The 20,712-nt window shown below is 45.0% G+C and overlaps 2 protein-coding genes across 16 annotated transcripts in view; one reads left to right on the top strand and one right to left on the bottom strand.

Annotated features, from left to right (window-relative positions):
• The window catches only part of golga2 (golgin A2), a 47,207-nt gene extending 41,853 nt beyond the window's left edge, over positions 1–5,354 (top strand). For all 4 annotated transcript variants that reach the window (XM_012969096.3, XM_002935507.5, XM_012969097.3 and 1 more), the window contains 4 exons: positions 975–1,077; positions 1,241–1,347; positions 1,450–1,606; positions 2,421–5,354. In XM_012969096.3, the coding sequence (XP_012824550.1) occupies positions 975–1,077; positions 1,241–1,347; positions 1,450–1,606; positions 2,421–2,671 (618 nt within the window). In that variant the 3' untranslated portion in view covers positions 2,672–5,354. The remainder of the gene's footprint in view (positions 1–974; positions 1,078–1,240; positions 1,348–1,449; positions 1,607–2,420) is intronic.
• Positions 5,355–5,860: 506 nt separating this feature from the next.
• On the bottom strand, positions 5,861–20,045 carry kyat1 (kynurenine aminotransferase 1). 12 transcript variants are annotated; one of them, XM_012968302.3, is made up of 15 exons: positions 19,962–20,044; positions 19,617–19,694; positions 15,341–15,401; positions 14,067–14,223; positions 13,356–13,503; positions 13,127–13,276; positions 12,899–12,985; positions 11,611–11,739; positions 11,271–11,391; positions 10,398–10,474; positions 10,076–10,165; positions 8,791–8,977; positions 7,943–8,019; positions 7,235–7,321; positions 5,861–5,979 (listed from the first exon to the last, which is right to left on the bottom strand). In XM_012968302.3, the coding sequence occupies exons 3-15, from the start codon at positions 15,381–15,383 to the stop codon at positions 5,902–5,904; spliced, it is 1,431 nt and encodes a 476-aa protein (XP_012823756.1). In that variant the 5' UTR covers positions 15,384–15,401; positions 19,617–19,694; positions 19,962–20,044; the 3' UTR covers positions 5,861–5,901. The 12 variants fall into 12 exon arrangements, with proteins under 12 accessions (XP_012823756.1, XP_012823759.1, XP_012823761.1 ...); XM_012968305.3 differs by having other exon boundaries at positions 14,067–14,125; XM_012968307.3 differs by lacking the exon at positions 11,611–11,739 and having other exon boundaries at positions 19,962–20,045.
• Between the last annotated feature and the right edge of the window lie 667 nt (positions 20,046–20,712).

Genomic DNA, 20,712 nt, shown 5'->3' with positions numbered 1-20,712 from the left:
TGCATCTCTCACAAGTAAATGCTGCATGGAACGGCTGCTCCAGGACCACATACATGCGACAAGATCCACACGGAGTAACACCGGCAATCATAATGGAACTTATTAGATTTAAACACCTTTTTGTTTATAACGCCTGCTAAACACTTAATTCACATGCAACACTCACTTAGCAGCTCCCACACTCGCTGTGCAGTCAACTTATAGAGGTTCAAGACTTCATTTGTACTTGGTGTTTAATCCTCTAATATTCCAGGAGAGCACCGAGAGGAACTTCATCTGAGATGGTTGTTGGTGATTAGCCATTTTCTTTGTCTATATCCGGACTGAGGTTGGAATGGGACAGGTGTTCTCGTGCCATAATAATGCCCTGGAAACCGATTAACACGTGGAATGAAACATATATGACATATAAACAAACACCCCGAATGCCCAAACCCTTCTTACCCACCCCTCAAACCTGGGTGGGTCTTGTACCCTGAACGGAAATCTGCAAAAGCAGGTTGAATTGGGGGAAACATTAGTTCAACTGAGTGGTTATGTGTGCTTTATACCTCTGGTATAGTTTTGTGATACCAATCTGAATTATAGCATTTTAGGTGATAGCCTTGGGTGAGGTGACTCCTACAAAGGGAGTGTTAGATGTCCTATAAGTCTGCATAGTCTCAAAGGCATTAGTTTAAGGAGTGGTTGCAATGTACACGGTGGTAGATAAGCAAGTTACAAGTCTTTAGTCAGACTTGCGAGGGGATCTTGTAAATACCCCCCAAGCTTTTTTACTTGTGCGCCACTATCAAATGTAAAAAGAGCAGGGTTAGCAACACAAGCATGAAAATAATCCTGGGGGTGCCGAATAAGATAAATAACAAGTTTACAAACCGCCAGTATGTACAGCCAGTTCTGAGCAGTAGCTGGAGTTCAGTTTTTGTGTAACGTTTGTTAAAGCCTGCTTGCTTGACCGCATTCCCCCCTTCCAGCTCCGGTTTACCGACTTGATGCAGGAGAGGGTAGACCTGAAGGAGCGCGTAGAAGAGCTGGAGCATCGATGCATTCAGCTGTCAGGAGAGACAGACACTATTGGTAAATTCAACCACTCTATACATGTTTGTATAAAAATGCCCATATTGCTTTATATCCCCACAAACCCCTGTTTAAAAAGGCTTTTATGCTGTCCGGTCCTTCAGCCCCAACGCAAAGCATATCAGTAATGATGGGCTCAGAATAACATTTGTGCATTCTCTAGGTGAATACATTGCACTTTATCAGAGCCAGAGAGCTATACTGAAGCAGCGTCACAAGGAAAAGGAGGAGTACATTAGCCGACTGGCTCAGGACAAGGAAGAGATGAAGGTGGGTGTTAGGCCTAGCAGTGTCTAAGAAGATATGTTAGGGGAAGACCTGTCAGCCTTCCAGGGGAGAATCCGTTCAGTTATGCATCTTTCTTATTTGTAGGCGAAGCTGCTGGAACTGCAAGTCCTGGTCATGAGGCTGGTGTCTGAGCGCAATGAGTGGTACCGGAGGTTTGTGGAAGCCACCCAGGGTCCCCACATAGGCTCCCCAGAGTTCCCTGCAGAAAATCTTATGGCACTTGAGGCAAAAGAAAATGGAGGTAAGCCAACAGCAGCAGGGGTTGTGGGTGAGTCAATCAAGCTATTATCCAGATCTGTTTTTGCTTAATAGGAAAAAATGTATTTCTAAGCAATTTTCCAATATACATTAAGTAATGTAGGTGTTTACATTTATTTGTAAATCCAGTTGCAGCTTCCTCATCTGCTTATACACCATGCATTGGCCAACTCCAACCTGTCCAATTGGCTAACTAATCCCCATCAGTTGGGACAGTCCAGCAGGCATACATGTACCAAATATTGTGCTAAATTTGCCTGGGGGAGGGAGGGATTAGGGGGATGGAACTAGTAGTAGGACTGCTGGGAGGGTCATTCTGTATTTTTTGCTCAGTTTTTCGTGTTGAGCATGGGGTCTGGCACTGAGCAGGCAGACGTCTGTAAACAAAGAGGGTGCTAGGAACAGACAGGTTGGTGTTGGTAAACAAGCAAGCAGGGTGTTGTAGTCTATTGTAATGGCGGGCAGCCTAGGGTGAGGTGTGGGTTGCTTGCAGAGTTTAGCATCTTTATTTAATTTTTTTTTCTTGTAGTTTTGATAGCCTTATGTGCTGAATCCGCTTTGAAAAAAACAGATATTGAAACAGATATCTAAACTGAAATATATTATGATATAACAGATATCTAAACTGAAATATCTAATATATATGATATCTAAACTGAAATATATTATGATATATATCTAATTCTGTTTTCTAATAGCTCTAGTAGCAAGGTTGGATATTGCTGCTTTCTCACTCATTACATCTGCTGTTCATACTCTCTCTGCTATTTATCTAACCACATTTTGCCTCATTGTAGCTCTGGAGGAAGTCAGCTTAGAAGAGGATGGGGAACAGGAGGAAGTCCAGTTGTTGTCACATTTGGCAGCCCCTCAGGAAGGACCAAACCCGAGCCCTGAATCAGAAGACCCAACCACTAAACAAATTATGCAACTTCTGCATGAGATACAGAACCCGCAGGAACGGCCCAGCGCCCTGCTGCAAAATCCCTGCATCCCCTTTTTCTACCGTGCTGACGAGAACGACGAGGTCCGAATTATGGTGATTTGAGGGGGGGGAGGAGTTGACCGATCTGCCCAACCCTCCTCCTTTCCATGCCAACACCTTCTTGTGCTGGAATTCATTTTCTCCAAGGACACATTAGAAGTGATTACTTTGGGATGGGGGAGGGCTGGAGATTGGCTGTTAGTGGGATGGATGTAGAGAACTGTTGCCTTCCTGCGCTGAATGGGGCTCAGTGAATAATCTGTGAACCAGGAAATGTGCAGTATTGCCTTCCACCCAGGCCAATGGATTGTACCATTCAGCACCGGCTCTAGTAATAAGCTGCTATTTCCATCTGCTCCCCTTGGAGGGGCTCAACCACATCCACTTGAATAGTCGCTCTAATTTCCAGAATTTATTTTTATTTGTACATATCTGAAGCACTACTGTTTGGTATGATGTTGACAGCAAGGAGGAATGGTGGTTTGGGAATGAAGTGGAGAGTTAGACTGTTGCAGATTCAAGTCCTTAATCCTTGGTCTTGTACCTGACTGGTGTAAAGGCGAAGGTGCCCGACGTAGAATAAACTGTTCAGGCTGGCAGAGCAGAAGAGATTGTATAAGGAATCCTTTGTGACTCCAGGAAAGAGTGCTTATTCTAGAACTTTATTTTAGAACGTTGGCTAAAGGCAGGCTATGGGCGTTGCATGTTACTATGCAGCCCATGGAATCTCTTCCCTTGCATTGAGCCCATCCAATATCCATGACCTGCGTGGGAAGAGATTTTAGACTGTTTTAACATCTGCAGAAATGAACCATACATTCTACATAGAAAGCTGAGAAATGGGCAGAACACAAGATATTTTGAAAGTGATAAGATGAAGTGCAGGGAGGTTAAAGAGGCTGTATCCAAAGTCAGTTCTTTTAATAGAATGCTAGTGATCTATCTGCTGATGACTGAAAAGCAAGACTGGACCCAGTCCGTTGTTAGTCAGCTCTGCAGTCTGGTGGTACCAGTACAGTCCAGCTTCATAAAAGGCACAAGGGGGTTTCTCTTCCGTGTTTGTTTTTATATAAGGAGTAGCAGAAGACATAGACCTGAGCAGTTGATAAATAATACCCTGACAAGCAATTACACAAGCTGAACCATATTTATTGCATATTTAAAAAAATCATTGCCCTGCAGTGCACCGTGCACCTTGAGATCCTGTGGAATTTGCACCTCTCTGCTTAAAGGGGACATGGACCCTACTGTATGACAATGTCCAGTGTCTTAAGTGCCCTGAACACTTTTTCTATTTACATTCATTTAGATTTCATGATATAAACAATGTTTCCAGTTTTTTTTAGCCCAGGCGCCGGCTGGATAGAGCAGCAAAAGCTGCCCTATCCAGAGCGGTCATCTCAGGGAACACAGGGAACGTATGGGGCTAAGCTCCACCTTCCACAAGGCAGGACACTGTGACACAAAGTGTCCTGTTTCTAGGAGTTGGACCCCCCATGTCTCTAGTGAGACCCTAGAGGAAATCATCGGACAGTGATTAGCACTGACACCTGGGCAAAACCTGGAGCAGGACTACCTGCCTCCTTACGGGTTAATCCCCCTAATCTAAATAGCCACCAGGGGTCTGCACGTAGCCTGCTCATGTCTATACTGTAATACAGAAGGCCTGGCTTGTAAGGGGTGTGGGAGTGAGTATGCTGCTCAGCCCTCTTGCTCTTCCTGCTGCTGTGCTTCTGCTCCTTACCCTCCCAAAACATCCATCCACTTTCAACCCACCTCTGACTGCCGGCCCCAGCTTACCCACAAAAACTTATTTTACTGAAGCAGGAAGTGTTTGCTGACGCTTCCCTGCTCAGCTCTCTTGTACAGTGTGACAGGAGCAATAGACCCTTTCTGCCTCAGTATATTAAGCTGTTGTTGCTGTTCTGCCAGGGCCGACAGGGGGTTACACATTCATGATAGCAGCAGCATCAAACTGCTCATATCATAAAATCTACAACAAAATTAATATTGTAAATTGCGAACAGGCACACTGAGCTGTTTTGCTTAAGTTTCATGTCCCCTTTAACAGCGAAGCTTTACAATTATCCAGGGTCATGCACTAACACTAACCCAGCCAAGTTTGCCGTAGCACTTGAACCCGGGGCAGCCAATCAAATAATTACTTTCATTAGATAACTAACAGCTGATTAATTGCCGTCAGCAGTTTGCCTTCTACCATAACCCAGTTCTCTAACCTAATTGACCTGGGTTAATATCCCTTTGCATTCCTTTGAATTGCTCCCATTGTATGGGCCGCCACATGGGGGCAGAAGACTTGTATAGGCTGGGCTTTTCTAGTACTTTCAGTGGAGGAAAGGAGCAGGTTTCTCATAGTGACCCAGTGAGTATTTCTTTTGTACCAGGGGTAGGTAAGAGGGTCCCTCAAGCTCCCCCTAAGCTGAAGTGTTCCCTGTACATAGTGTACGTGTGTAACATTTTGTATATTCTTGGAACTGCCACCGGATCTCCAGCAGCGTTTTTGGCTGCAGGCTAATGGTTATACTGTATTATAAAATGATGGAGCTTCTATAGAAGCGGGTCTGTCAGCTGATCAGAGAATTATTAACGGGGTAGGGTGGGTTCTAATTTATTGGGTGTTATCACAGGTCAGGGGAGCTACACTTTCCATTCTGTTTCCAAAATGATTTAAACTTATTGGAAATATGTTTTCCTTTCTGAATAAATGTATATTCAGTAAATCAAATTGGGCTTCTCTTGACTCTTATTGGCTTATTGGAAAAATGAACCTGTCTTACCAATTGAAGCATCTTACCAATGAGGCATCTTACTTCAAGCCTTGTTCATTGTTCCCTAATGTGTTAATTGGTTCTGATTCCGTTAGCATTTGCTGTCCATGCACAGTGCTGGTTCAGTTACAGTATTACAAGGCTTGGGGTAACTCGGCTGCTACTATTTCACTACACACTGTGTTGGAGGTGCAAGGAAATGCAAGCGTAAAACGTATGTCCATAGTTTGTGCCATTCGGGTATCTGTAGCGCAGGAATGGATACTAAACTACATAGTAGTGTGCAGTACAGTATGAGGGTACAGCTTATTGTGTGCCCAGAACATTCCTTCTCTGTATATTTGTATTTATACATATGGGAGGGAGATGCCATATTGTTTCCCTTAGTACAGTATGTGGGTATAGCTCAAAGCAGGGGGACTGCATGGGACATATGGGAAGAAGAATCAGATAAAGCAAATGATTATTCTCATACACAGTGTTTATTGATAGTAACCCTCAGAATCACATCTCCCCTTGATCTGCCGACCCATTTCTCCAGTTCTTTAATATGTTCTGTGCAGCCTCCAGAGTGCTGTGCTCCTAAACACACAAAAAAACAATTATCCATCTGCTATTGGTTATCCTGACATCATCAACTGGCACCCAAAAATACTTTTTTAGTACAGATTTTGAAGCTCAATATTTCAACCTGTCACTTGACTCTTTATAAAAGTTGAACGTTGGCTTAGAACAGGGGTGGGCAAACTTTTTGGCTCAGGGGCCACAGTGACTTATAGCCAGGCCAGCGTTACGCCCAGGGCTGCCATCAGAAATCATGGGTGCTCTCAGCTCCCCCCCCCCCAGCATCCTCTAGCTCCATTCCTTAGCATCCTGCAGCTCCACCCCCCAGCATCCTCCATCTCCCTGCGGCTCCCTCCATCCTCCAGCTGCTTCTGTCCCCCCGGCTCCCCGCTGCATCCTTTTATATGGTTGCGCAACCAATCAGGACACAAAATTCTTTTAAGAGGGCCGGAGTCGGCGGGCCGGATTGAAAAAGCCAGCGGGCCATAGTTTGCCCACCTCTGCCCTAGAAGAAGCCATTTAAAGGGGAACTCCACCCAAACGCAACTTGAGCTTTTTGAAAAGAAAACATAATTTCAAGTAACTCTGCAATATACATCAGTTTAATAATATTCAGCCTTTTCATGATTTCTAATGTCATAATATGGTTTGGAACAATTCTCTAAGCCCCGCCCCTGGTTCCCCTGCTGACTACTTTGAGACTCAAATAAAATGTAACAGTAGTCGCCTGTCCTCCACCTTCAGCCTGCATCCTCCCAATCCCACAATTCCCTGCACACGTGATGTCAATAAGGACATCGCAATGCATTGTGGGTTATGTAGTTTCTGCATGCTGTCTGTAAGCTGTGGAGAAGTTGTTGCAATTTATAACATCAATGTTTTAGTCCCTCCTCCCCTGCCAGGATTTCAAATGATGCAGAAGGAGAAGAACTGTTTTCAAGCTGGATTTCAGTATATAAAAATGGTATTTATATATAACAGGTTACAGTAACATGTATATTAGGGGTTTCTGTGTTGTGTGGGGCTAAATTGGTTCGGAAGCCGGAGTTCCCCTTTAATGGTGAAAAATCTGGGCAAAAGCGGATTGAGTGGATGTGGAATAACAAAATCCCATCAGAGGCAGGCAGGAGGTGCAAGTTTTAGGGATTAGGAGTGGGGGTGCTGGTACGTTGCCTATTTTCCTGGTGCTGAGCGATATCTCTACTGTGTGAATACAGTTAAAGGGCAACTTCCCATCTGCTTTATGATCTGATGAAATTCCAGACCTAGTTACCTTTACAAAGCAGAACCTGAGGAAGTTCTCAAAGTACTTCTTGTGCGGTGCGCTGAAGAATGCCGACACGGGTATGGCCGCTAAGTGCTGACGTAGGGCAGAGAAAGTATTAAAGCAATTTATATAATAGTTACAGTGAGAAGTGGCCCCATAAGCCTCCTTGGCTGCACCCCGGATCCACCCAAACCTCCCCACTTTTGTAGTAAAGCCCATTATAGTAGCATGTTAAAGGGGTTGTTCACTTTTAAATTAACTGTAGAGAGAATTAGCAGTTGGTCTTCTTTTTTTATTTGCAGAATTTGAATTACTTAGGCTTTCATTCAGCAGCTCTCCAGTTTAGAATTTGTCACCATTTGTTTGCTAAACCAGCAGGTAGACAGGGGTTGGAATGAGAGACGGTATAAACAGGAGAGGGCCCAAATAGAAATATAAGTACTAAAGAGTAACAATAAAACTGTAGTCTCAAATCAATAGTCTTTGACTGACCCTCATTCAAAAGTTAGAAAGGCAGAAGAAAAATTCAAATAAATAAACTAAAAACAAAACTATAAAATATGAAGTCCAGTAGGAAAGTTGCTAAGACCTGGCCATTGTGTAACATACTAGCCTGAAGCTGAGCTACCACGAGTAAGCCTTGTAATTGAATATTATAGGGCAAAAAATCAACTACAACTCAGCCCTAGTCTCTTTACAGATTCTCATTTTTACCTTATTCTTCATCATCCACTTGGCAAAGTAGTAATCATAAGGTATGTTGGCATCTGAAGGAGGGGGCACCTCAGTCCCTGCACAGAAAGAGCACAGAAACGCTGTAACCTTCAGTGGTGTCACTGTAACTTACTGCCCCCCCTCTTCTTTAATCTTTGAGAATATAATAGTTATTATGAAAATGCATAGCAGTCAGTGCCCTAGTGGGCCCCCTATGCCACCTGGGCCCGCCAATACCCACTGAGCCCCCAATGCCACCTGGGCCCCCCAATACCACCTGAGCCCACCTGAGCTTTCTACATCACCTGGGCCCACTATACCACCTGAGTTTCCTTACATCACCTGGGCCCCCTATACCACCTGAGTTTCCTTACACTACCTGGGCCCCCTATACCACCTAAGCTTTCTTACACTACCTGGGCCCCCTATACCACCTGAGCTTCCTTACACTACCTGGGCTCCCTATACCACCTGACCTTCCTTACACAACCTGGGCCCCCTACACTACCTGAGCTTCCTACACTACCTGGGCCCCCTACACTACCTGAGTTTCCTACACCACCTGGGCCCCCTATAACACCTGGGCCCTGCAGCAGTCACAGGCTCTGCCTTACTTACATCCCTGATTTCTGAACTGAAGTATAACTACTTTCATTACATGGCAGTCAGGCTTTAGACTGAATGTAATGGTGCCTATATCTCCATACAAACAGTAACCCCCACTCACCCAGCAGTTACAGTCTCAACCCCCAGAGAATAACAGCAGCACAAGAAGAGAATTAAGGTGAGGGGCAGAAGATCATTAAGTCCCTGACACCGGTGTGACTTAAAGGCTCTCACAGACTTACTGAAATGGGAAATATCGGCGATCATAAAGTAGGATCCCTGCGGCATTATCGGCTCCATCCCCACCTCCCTCAGGCAGTGGTACAGGCGGTCTCGCTTCTTCTCCAGTTCATCTCGCAACTGCACAAAGTAACTGTCTGGCTTTCCCAGCTGCTCCAGTTCTCTCTGCAACCCCTGAGCCACAGCCTCCTGCAAAGGAACATGAATCAAAAGGTCCCAGTCTCTCTGTATAGCCCCCCCCCCCCCCCAGATAGGCCCAGACTGGGAGTCAAAATAGACTCTGGCATTTCAAGTACACAGAGGCCCAAACAGGCCCCTACCAGCCCAATAAATAGTGACTGTCTATGACTGTCTATGGCATACAGCAGTCCCTCTGGCATTTGCCAGAACCTACCAGTCTGCCCCAAGCCATTATGTGTTTCATGTCTTCATGTGACCTCCATCTAAAGAAAGGCAAGAAGCAGGGCTATTGGCATGTAAAGGCTGGGAGGTACTGTGAGGGACCATATGTCCAATACTAGAGCTGCAGGGACTATGGATACCATGATGCCTGGAAACAGGCACTGCCACACATATAATCCTGAACCCATAATAAGAGAGAGAACCAAACAGCATTAGCTTGGGTTTACTACTAAAGCAGAATGAAATGTCCACTACGGGGTGCCAATATGTCTGTGCCCCCAAAGTACACCAAAATGTTTGCCTTTTGCCCTGCCTAGAAGGTTGTAGCTCTGACATAAATATGCAGCCACCCAGGATATTCTGCACCACCATTTGTGATGTGCAGGTCAGACGAAACTGACAGCCATGCAAGTTTTGTGGTTCGTGGGCGGGTTCCTTGCTTCTGCCCTCCCTGGCTAAGTACTATGCCCTGGCAGCTTCTATACATATGTGTGTGTGCCTGCTCCACCCCCACTGTGACATCAGAGATGAGGGCATGATGGGTGCAGCTCTATAAATAGATGTGGATTGCCAGGGCGGGTTAGGGTTGGGTGCGGGCTGACTTTATTTTGACCCACATATGACTTACCGCCATGTTTTGTTTTTTCCCAGGTAAAAGGTAAAAGTACTATATTGCTTATGTGTATAATGTACCCGGGGCTGGTGCATTTTTTATAGAAGGAGCACATCGACCTGCAGCAAAAGGGTAGCAACTTGGTTCAGCAACTTCACTCCCAGTGTTTTCATGTTATCAATCCTTACCCTTGCAGGAAATGGAATTGTTTGTTTATTCCAGGTTTCCCAGAATTTCCTGCCTACTAATCAGTACTCCCTGCTGGAACTTACCTGGGCGGCCGTAGCACAGTGATACACCGAGTTCTGGTGGACTGTCCGTAAATGCTTTAGAAGATGATCGGGCCCTAGGGCCCAGCCAACCTGTAAGCACCAAATGCAGCAGTGAAATCAGACAGCTGGCCCTTATGCCACAAACAATGGGAGTCTCTAGATACCCAGAAATCAATTGTGCCAACCAAAAGGGAGCAGATCTGTTTTCCCACTCCTCTCCAGGGCTGCTGGGTAATGGGATACATTTCCTTTATATAATGCCCTTGCATTACCCTTGTACAGTCACCATCCAAAGGTGACTCGCCAACCCAACTAACCTCACCTTCCAGCCGGTGGCGCTGAAGGTTTTCCCGGCGCTGCCGATAGTGATGGTGCGCTCCCACATGCCCGGAAGGCTGGCTGCAAGCAAGTAACAGGAAACGTCTGTAATTAACTGGGGGGTCTCTTTCAGACAAAGAGGGGGTGTCTTAAAGGAGTGGTTCACTTTTCAGATAACTTTTAGTATGTTACAGAATGCCCCATTCCAAGCAACGTTGCAACTGGTCTTCATTATTTCTAATTTATGAATGATTTGCCTTCTTCCTCTGCATCTTTCTAGCTTTGAAATGGCCCAGCAACCAAAAAGCTAAAATGTTATCATTATTAGGGACTCACCAAATCCTTAAAAAATCTCATGAATTCTTGTCATTTGAACACAGATGTGTTGCTTTGTTTGATGCTTTTATTTAACCCTTACATAGCCAAATAGGCATATGCAAATTAGGGTTCGGAATTCAGCCAAATTATCAACAAAGAATTTGGTGTTTGGCCGAGTCGCAAAATAGTGGATTTGGTGCATCCCTATAATTACTTTTTTAGCTTATCCTACCTGGTTGCTAAAGTAAATAAGTCCCTAGCAACCACATAGCTGCTGAAATGCCAAGCTGCTGAATAACTGTAGAAATAAAAAAAATTGCAAGTTTTCTCAAAATATTAATATAAACATCATACGTAAAAGTGAATTTAAAGGGGAACTAACCCTTAAATTTGCCTACTGCTTCCCTGGAGTTTGTAATGAAGGCACTTTCTTTGTATATGTTTATATATACTTATGGGTGGGATATATTTTTTCATTTATAGCTCAGAGTAGTTTTGGGGCAAGGATTGCAGGGTTATATGTATAATAACAGCCGTGCCATTCCCGGTGGGCACTCACCAATGCGTACATGTTGGTTCCCATCATACACCAGCCACTCGTACACCTCGTCACTAAAGCATAAGATATTGTGCCTTGTGCAGATGTCGGCAATCTCCTCCAGCTCCTCTTTCCTAAAGACCTGAACAAAAGGCAGAAGGAAAATAAGACTGTCATTGATTGGCTAACAGGGATATCGGCAAAGGCAAGGTGCTCCCCAGCCTGTAACTCTGTGCAACCAATACAATGATTGCTTTCGTTACTCTACCTCCATCAGACCAGTACTAACTAGCTGCTGATTGGGGGCACACAGTAACAAAAGAATATATAATGACAGGAAGCACCGGAGCGCCGTACTTACCTTCCCCAGGGGGTTATTAGGAGTGTTTATAACAAGGGCTTTAGTGTGACGGCTGATTTTCCCAGCCAGCTCTTCCAGGTCCAGTCTCCAACTCCCACTAGTCATGGGCACTCCAGCCTCTGCGGGTTTCTACACCGAACAGACAGATGGTAGAGACAGACACGATACGGCCAATGGGCTTTGGGACTGAGCTTTTGGGACTGAACTGGAAACTGGAATGTAGGGTTCATTTATTTTTGCACTTTGCCTCTTGAAGAACCAAAGCAGGTTTCTGTGCTACATATGGATCTGCCACTGCCCCGAAAAATGTGACTATAACTATGTTTATGAGGGGCAAGAGTGGGTAGGCACTTAGGAATCCTCCCCTGGCAAAAGTTGCAGGCCATATTGGGGCCCTACGGCAAACAGTAAGGCTGTCTGTGCCCTCATGCCTCTAGGTGCCCAGTGCCAGAAAAGCTGTCCGAATAAACCCTCAGGGGCACATTCCCTTCATATAATGCAAGGGTACAGTCGCATCCAATTGTACATGATCCCTTATAGCTTAATTGCCCCTTTCTGCATCTTTCTAATCTGTAAAGGTGGCCATACACGCAGATTTCAGCTGTCAATTTGGTTCCTTCAGACCGATTTGGCAGCTTATCTGCCTGTGTATGGGCACCCACGGTGGGCCTACAATTGGCCAAATCTCAATTGGGCAGGTTTGATTTTCCTATTGGATCAGAGACTGCATTGGGTCACTGATGTGGCCCTCGTTCTTAATTCAATCGTAAGGCCCTAGGGCAAATCAGCCCAATATCGCCCATAGTGGGCGATATTGGGCTGATTTGCCCTAGGGCCTTACGTGCCCTAGGTGGGCATATCGGGAGGCGATGCGCTCATTTGGTGACCTCACCAAACGAGGGAATCTCATTGTGTATGGCCACTTTAGATCTGATGTGACCTACAACTACTATATCTGAAACCCAACCCACTACCCACTATCAGCAGTAAAGCTGGTAGTCACCAGTTTTATATAGTGACTACTGTAAAATAGGTGACTTCTAATAGCCTCATATTTTACAACAGGGGGTACTTTATTTAGTATAATATACAAGTTTTAGTGAGTCATGTGGCTCCAATTATAACTGATGACATACAGTAACTTAGCACCGTTTATAAGGATATAACATTTCCTGGAAGGGCACTTGTATTAAATACAAAATAAAAATAAATAAATACTAAATGGTGAGGGCAAAGTGTATGCAATAAACAGTACTAATCGCGTATGGCAGAACAGAACACTGCTTACAGGTCTGAGTGGGATAAACACGCACTTCCCTCCGGCCATCTTGGTCATGGGCTCATAACAGTCAAAAAATGGCTCAATGATAATAACCTGTACGGGGGATGAGAACAGAGGTTATATTAGCCAATGACTGCATTCCAATCATATTTATATATAACAGGAGAGAGTGGACGGTGGCCCTTTAAGGGAGATTGTGTAGGTTGGTAATAATGACAGATCATTTGGACCCACCTCATCACCTTCATCCACAAAAGCCTGGAATGCACAGAATAGGGCCCCGTATGCACCCACTGACACCAAGACATTAGAGAAAGGATCTAGGTCCTGCCCTAGCAGCTGGCCAAAGAGTCGGGCAAGGTTCTGCACCAGGAGGGGGTGTCCCTGCAAAGCAGAATAAAAGCAATAAAGGGGCTTGTTGATGAATAAAGCAGTTATCCCATAGGGCACAGTGGGGGCTTACAAAGGCTCGTGTGTATTGGTTCAGCAGTGGCTCCTCAGTAACGGCCCTGGCAAAGGCTTCTCTCACAAACGCTGGCGGGGGGAAGTCTGGGAATCCCTGCCCCAGATTCACTGGTTTGTACTGAGCGGCCAAACTGACCAGGTCTACCCTGAAAGGGAAAGCAAACACTGGATCACATACCTTATACTGAATGGTATTTATGCTGTTGCATTTATGTTCACACTGCCTTTACAACAATGATATCTACCCCAGTGTGGCAAACCAATCAGCAATAAGTAGGTTTTGGGGTGAGTGGGTATTGCAGGGGCAGGCCACGAATGGGTACCCCAGAATATCACTGCAGGCACCTTAGCAATTCTATTGTTATTATCGTGACAGTGTGCCTTTTACCATAGCCATTGCTAGATTTTTCCTATTGGTGTTTGATAACCAAACCTCCCCATTGTGACCTGTACCCTCATACTGTACTGCCTAAGGGAAACAATATGGAACCTCCCTCCCATATGTATAAATACAAATATACAGAGAAGGAATTATGAGGCACATCCATATAAGGGACTGTTTTATGTGTCTAGTCTAGTGCAATCTAACAAAGCAAAAGAACATCTGACTGGTTGTTATGGTATATAGCACTTGGGGTATTTCTGCATCACATGACCCTGTCAGGCAGACAGCTCAGTTTATAAGCAGATACAGAGTTCATCCACTCACCAGATATTCTCATCCACTCCCTTCAGCCTCCGGGCCTGCAACTGCTTTGCCATGGCGTCCTGCACAGAACAAGAGATGCTCCTGACTGCTGAGCCCCTTTTCTCAGGCTGACAAGTGCCGAAGTCTGTTCTGGGGATCAGCCGATGACCCCCCCACCCTGGCAGTCCATGGAGAGGCAGAGAAAGCAAAGGCTGGACTTTGTTCTGAATAAAGGCTGAAGTGTGAGTCTTGTACCCAGGCAGAGAGAGAGCTGCTAGGAAGGGTGCTCTGGAGCGGAACATACCGGCCATGCTAATGTCGTTCATGGATATTGGGTTTGAGTTTAAAGAGGCCCAACTGAAAAACTACTAAGAATAGGCCATTCTAGATCATATTAAAAGTTAACTTAAAGATGGACTACCCCTTTCATTTATTTGTAAGTGTAATTACTATTTTTATTCTCTGCAATACTGGTTCTGACTCCTGACACAGTGCTGCAGCTGATTAAAGGGGTGGTTAAGTTTTAGTATGTTAGAACTGTTCCAAATTTGCAACTGGTTTTCATTTTTTTTTATATAGTTTTTTAATTATTTGCCTTCCTCTTCTGCTTCTTACTAGCTTTCAACTGGGGGTCACTGACCCCGGCAGCCAAAAACGATCCATAATGCTACAATTTTATTGCTATTGTTACTCTTTAATATTTATCTTTCTATGCAGGCCCTCTCGGATTCACATTCCTGTCTCTCATTCAAATTACTGCCAGGTTGGTAGGGTAAGTAAGACCCTAGCAACTTGAAAGCTTCTGAACAAAAAGTAAAATAACCGAAAAAATTAAAAATGACGAACAATTCCATATTGTCTCGGAATATCAATGTCTAGATTATACTAAAAATCAATTTAAAAGTGAACTACCCCTTTAACAGACCTTGAGAAGACCTGGCTTCTGATACATTGCTTCAAAAGTCAGAACCAGAGGACAGAAATTGGGAGGTTGTATATTGGATATGTGTGTTTTGGGTCACAATATGCTGGACTAGGCACACAGGAAGAACCCATACCAACAGTGTTGCACCAGCAGGTAGGGGCCCTATTTGTCTCCCTTAGCCAGTGGCTACTGCCATATGTGTCACACGTGTAAGTGATCTGATAGGAGCATTTAGCCAACCTGTTGGGCACAGAGGGGGCTTCACTTGGGTTTTGCAGGGACAGTTAGGCGGGTGGTATCCATTCCATGAAACTGCCAGGGTAAAGGGAGCCTTGCCTTGCTGTGTTACCCTAGGGTGGCAAATACTTACTGTGGATATAGGACCTCTGAAATGCATGAAGCAATGTTTTCATGTTCAGGTGTTAGTTTCCCTTTAAAGGAGAGCACCAAGGAAGAGAAGCAAATCACAATGAAACTATAATCAAACACACTGTGTAATTATAGAAAAAGCCCCAGTCACCTTTATTACTGCCATATAACACCTTAGCCCATTATATTATATGGTCATCCCATTCTGATCTCCAGGGGTGTAGCTGGGACAGCCCAGGGCCTCCCCATCCACCAATACTGTCATAAGCAATCTCCCTGGGTCCCTCTCTCCCGGCCCCACCTAGGAACACATAGTCTGCCCCCTATATTTGAGCCACTGATGATCTCTCAGCTCATTTACAGTGTATAAAATATAGGGATAACAGAGGTTACCGAGGCAATTGGCAATGTCACGTGACTCCTGAACTGAAGAAGCCCTTGGATGAGAGTTAAACCTTTGTTTTATAAATATTCAGAAAGTCGAATTTTACAGTCTGCCATAAAGCAAATTCTTGAGAAACACAGAAAGGGAGGAGGTCCCTGCCAATAACGGAACTATCACTGGTGGGCCTGAGTGCAGGTCGTGCAACCGGACACCTGCTCCCCCATAAGTGAATTTCATGCTGTATTCTTGATGAAATTTATGCTGAATAAGGGTCTGTGTGTGTATGCTGTTTGCAGATTTAAATGTATCTGATTATGTATCAGAGGAAAAATGGCCACCGGGTGAAAGCTGCTATTTGCTTTAGGAACATGTGATGGTGCAAACGGAGGGGATATATGCAGTACAAATAATGCCATTTGGGTGGGGGAGGCATGCCCAACTGATATACATTGTAGGCAAATGTAGTCTTTACATGTCCTTTAAGGAACACATTCCCCCCTACATGAATGCATTTATAGCTAATGTTATATTCACTATGCAAGTTGGGGTTACCTTACCAGCACCCCTCCAGCTGATACAGTTCATAGCAGTCAGGAGAGAGCCATAGAAACAGCATTTACAGGATCTTTAATTCAATCCCAGGCAACAGCTGCAGGGTGGCTTAAGCAACATTTGGGGGCCCCAAGCTTCCTGGATTGCTGTCTGCCTTGGTCTGCCTGTAGAATGTGTATGAGGCTCATAAGGCCCCAGCCTTGTCTCCTCTGCACAGGCAGCCTGACTAATCTGGGCCACCCATAGGAGACTACACCCTTCCTTGCCGGAGAGTTCCTAATTATACATGATGCTTGGCACATTGGCTTTGAATGCCTAATGAGCAGATAATTGCTGCACTATTAACATACTCTGGCCTCCTCATCTGTCCTCACAGGGTCCCTGGGCGTCCGGCTAAGGAGACTTATGGACTAGGGTGAATATCTGGTCTGCCAATGATGCCTGTTGGCACCTGGACTAGCCTGCAAGTGAGGGGCACTTTACCAGGGGTGGCAAAAGCCTGGTACACAGTAAGGGTAAAGACACACAGAGCTACTAGTAGCAGCTACTTGTGGCTACTAAAAAGACAATGCTGATCATTTACCGATAATTGTCCCTGCGTGTGTTTTAGCAAAGGCAATTCTCAGTATTGTCTATGGCAGAGTATTTTCTGTACTTTAGTAGCTGTGACAAGTAGCTGCTACTAGTGTGTCTTCACCCTAAAAGCCCTTCTAGCACAGAGAGAACAGTTACACTCAGGTAGAGATGTGACCCCCATTTCCCCCGGCCAGGGAATAAGAAAGGTAAGTACAAGAAACGTACACTTTATATCCTTTCACTAAGATTTGCTTCTATACTTATTGCCTGCGTATGCCCTGCCCAATCATAATGCACATTGGCCGGTTTGGTCAGTATGGTCTCAGCCTCCCATACATCTGCAATAGCAGTCATTCCAACTACTTGCCTACAGAACTCCCAGGTTCCCCTGTAGCCACAGGATCTACACCCCCCAACTTGAAGGCCAGGGCCACCACAGGGGCATAACTGGGAATTTCTATGGTTTCTTACAAAATGTGGCTTTAGGCATGCCCATATATACCTATACATATTTATATTTGCCATTGTATCAGTGTAACTTGGAACAGAGCTGGCAGGCACATGTCCCAGAGTTGGGGGGATCAAGTAAACATATCCTGGACCGCCTGTGCTACTTTCTGCTGTGTCATTTTTGTTTTAAAACAGGGAATGGGTTTGGAGTGAATACCCTAATGCACATGGTTTGGAAAATAAAGGGGGGATTGTGCACTGCTGCAGCGGCATGCCATTCAGATGAATAGAGATTCAATTACACTTGGGTGACTGAGTGTGTGGGAACACGCAGAGACAGCGAGATGCCAGCCCCCTTTCTCAGTCAGCTGTTTTGGGGGGTCTCAAGCTTCCACACAATACAAACTACTTTTTGCCCCTAAAAGAATGACTGTTCAATGACAATATTGTATCATCATTCCCATATAGTGTATACATGCCTGGAGCTGCTGTACAATTGCCCACATGCAATAGTAATATGAAAGGGCAAGTAACAACCAAAAAAGAATATACCCTTTTTTGATAGGGTTGCTCCCTTTTCTGGAAAAAAAATACCAGCCTTACTGCATGGTAATGTTAATTTTCCATTAATGACATTAGCATCAAGCATCATTTTTACTGGCCAGGTGGCAACCCTTGGAACACACAGCAGTGGAGTAGGGCGTGATAGCGGCAGCTAGCAAGGCCCAACAGGGTCAAAGTCCACCGTGATTGTTCCCAGTATTCCTGGTGGGCCAGTCTGACCCTGCAACACTGCAGGAAAGCAGATGGTTAGCAACACTGCAGGAAAGCAGATGATTCATGGGTCTGTAAGTTATAAGCCATGCATGCTGGGTGGCTGCCCCAGGGATTAGATTCAAGGGTTTTGTCAAGTCTCAGAGAGGAGACCACAAGACTGGCAGTGCCCTAATGATAGGGACTCGCTAGGGCCGCGGGATTAGGGCAGATAATATAAACAAATAGGGCACAGAGCCATAATGTAGCTATTTAGCAGCTGTGTTATTTTCTAATAGTTCCCAGTTATTTGTATTTTTTTTTGGTGGGGGGGGGTAGGATGCTATTTATAACGCCACAAGAATCATGAGAATGTTCAAAAATGCTATTTATAGGGCCAGTAATTGATATTAGCTCCAGATGTTCACGCACTGTTGCCGTAAGGACTACCCCCATCACCAGTGTTTGGAGGATACTGGGAAATGTAGTGCAAGGTAGCAGTGTGCAATATGTTGCTATGCTAAGTTTTGGTAACAACAGTACCCATCATCCTAAGGGTGATAGACCAGTGGTTCTCAACCTTCCTAATGCTGCGACCCTTTAATACAGTTGCTCATGTTGTGGTGACCCCCAACCATAAGATTATTCCTAAGACCATCGTAAATATGTGTTTTCCAATTGTCTTAGGGGACCCCTGTGAAAGGGTCGTTCGACCCCCAAAGGGGTCCCGACCCACAGGTTGAGAACCGCTGGCTTAGACTAATACTCGATTTAAGTTTTTAAAGGACAAAAAAAAAAAACACTGGGATAGGAATACGGTTGCTAACGGTTTACCGTTAAGCCCACCGCAAAGGATACCTGTGAGCAGAAGAAACATTGAGCCGGCCCAGGGCTTGAGGTGGACTAATAATCCTTTGGAGGAGGGCCCTGTGAACTAAACATTATGGGGCCATAGCAGCTTTGCATAAGGGTAATCACATGGTTTCTTTTGTATGTTCTTTAGGGCTATGGTACTTGGTGCATTTGAACCCTCTTTGCCATCAGGGAGAAAACAGCAGCGGGTCTAAATGCCTGATCGCCGCTTCCAGTTCCCTCCTCTGCCATAAGCCTTATGGATAAGATTCATCCAGACCAAGATCAGTGGCAGAGCTATAGGGGCAGCAGACCCAGTGGCACCTGTGATGGTTAATGAGGGTGGCTGGTCCTGGGTATCTATAGTTACACCCCTGTCAAAGATCCTGTATAAAACCCATTATTTACATCACAGCTGGATGTTTTATGCACAAACAGAACATAAATATTTATAAAAGAACCTGAGAGTGGGGTGACCCATCTGCCTGCCTGCCTGCTTAACCCATCACATGCTGGCAACTGTAAAATTACAGAGTTTGTGCCAGTGCTGTTGGGGGTTGCTGGGAATTGTAGTTAAGCTAAAGGAATCGAATACCAAAGCAACTGCAGAGTGACACTGTTTTGTCTCAATCCACAATTGTTATATTGTAATACAAAGAAGACATGAGTCTAGCTTCCCCTTTAACCTCCTTTAGACGCACTAGTTTACCTCAGGTCTGTGTTGCTGAGTCTCAGGAAGGAGCGGCCATGACGCTGCTAAACATTACAAAGAAGAAGTATTCAGCAGCTGCAAGAGCAATACATATAAAAGTGCTGATTAGGTAAAACTATAACCACAGTGAGATCTGATGCGGGGGGTGGAGCTGGATTATGTTTGGGTACTTTATTGTATCACACACACACAGCCGGTGCCATTGTCACACAGGGTGACCTTATTAGCCACCCAGCACAATGCAGGGTACGACCCACCCCGCAGCACACTTTCATCATACCCTTCTACTGGGATTCATTTAACCCTCCCTGTGTAAAATATGAGACCCCAGGCTTTCCGTACCTGAGCAAAGCGCTTCATGCTGTGCTTTCACAGACAGGAAATTACGTCACACTGTTTTTAACCCTTTCAGTACTAAGTGTGGAAATACAACATTCCTGATTAGTCAAATCCCAGAGAGCAGCAATGGCCTACAGATTTCAGACTCTACCTATGTATTCATGAGGGGTTTTATTTCTTTAGATTATTGACCATATGTAGGATTTGACGGTAAATACACAAAAAGAGGTGTATAGGTTTACTACCCTGTAGGAACCAGTGGGAATTTACTGCTGATTGGTTGCCATTGGATACTGTGAATAAAATGACTTTATGAATCCCACTGGACTGCTATGAGCTGCCTCCAAGGTATATATTAGGGAGAGGGGGAGCCAATAAAGATCAGTTCTCTCATGTCCCTCCTGTATCTGTGTCTCTTCAAGTCATGCCAAGGGCACAGTGCAGCCATCTGTACAGGACTAGGGGCCTGTCAAATTTACTACTCACACTGTTACAGAGGCCCCAAACATTCCCTTTGTATGGGGCCCCACAGGGCCACTATCAGGAATCACAAAGTCCCACACAACTATCAGTTAGCAGTGCCCTCCCAACTCACCAACTGGTTTCCTGTGCCCCTGGGAGGAAACCCCAATGGAAAAAATGACACACACACATGAATAAACCCATGATCTGCCCCAGACAGGTCTCATTATGCCAAAACCCCATCTGTGATCTACCCAACTGCCCCTTCAGCATGTGCACTGTTTATAGGTCC

This window comes from Xenopus tropicalis, chromosome 8 (assembly GCF_000004195.4).
Source record: "Xenopus tropicalis strain Nigerian chromosome 8, UCB_Xtro_10.0, whole genome shotgun sequence".
NCBI lineage: Eukaryota > Metazoa > Chordata > Amphibia > Anura > Pipidae > Xenopus > Xenopus tropicalis.
Note: the sequence above shows the minus strand (reverse complement) of the source record. Positions and strands in the feature narration are given on the sequence as shown.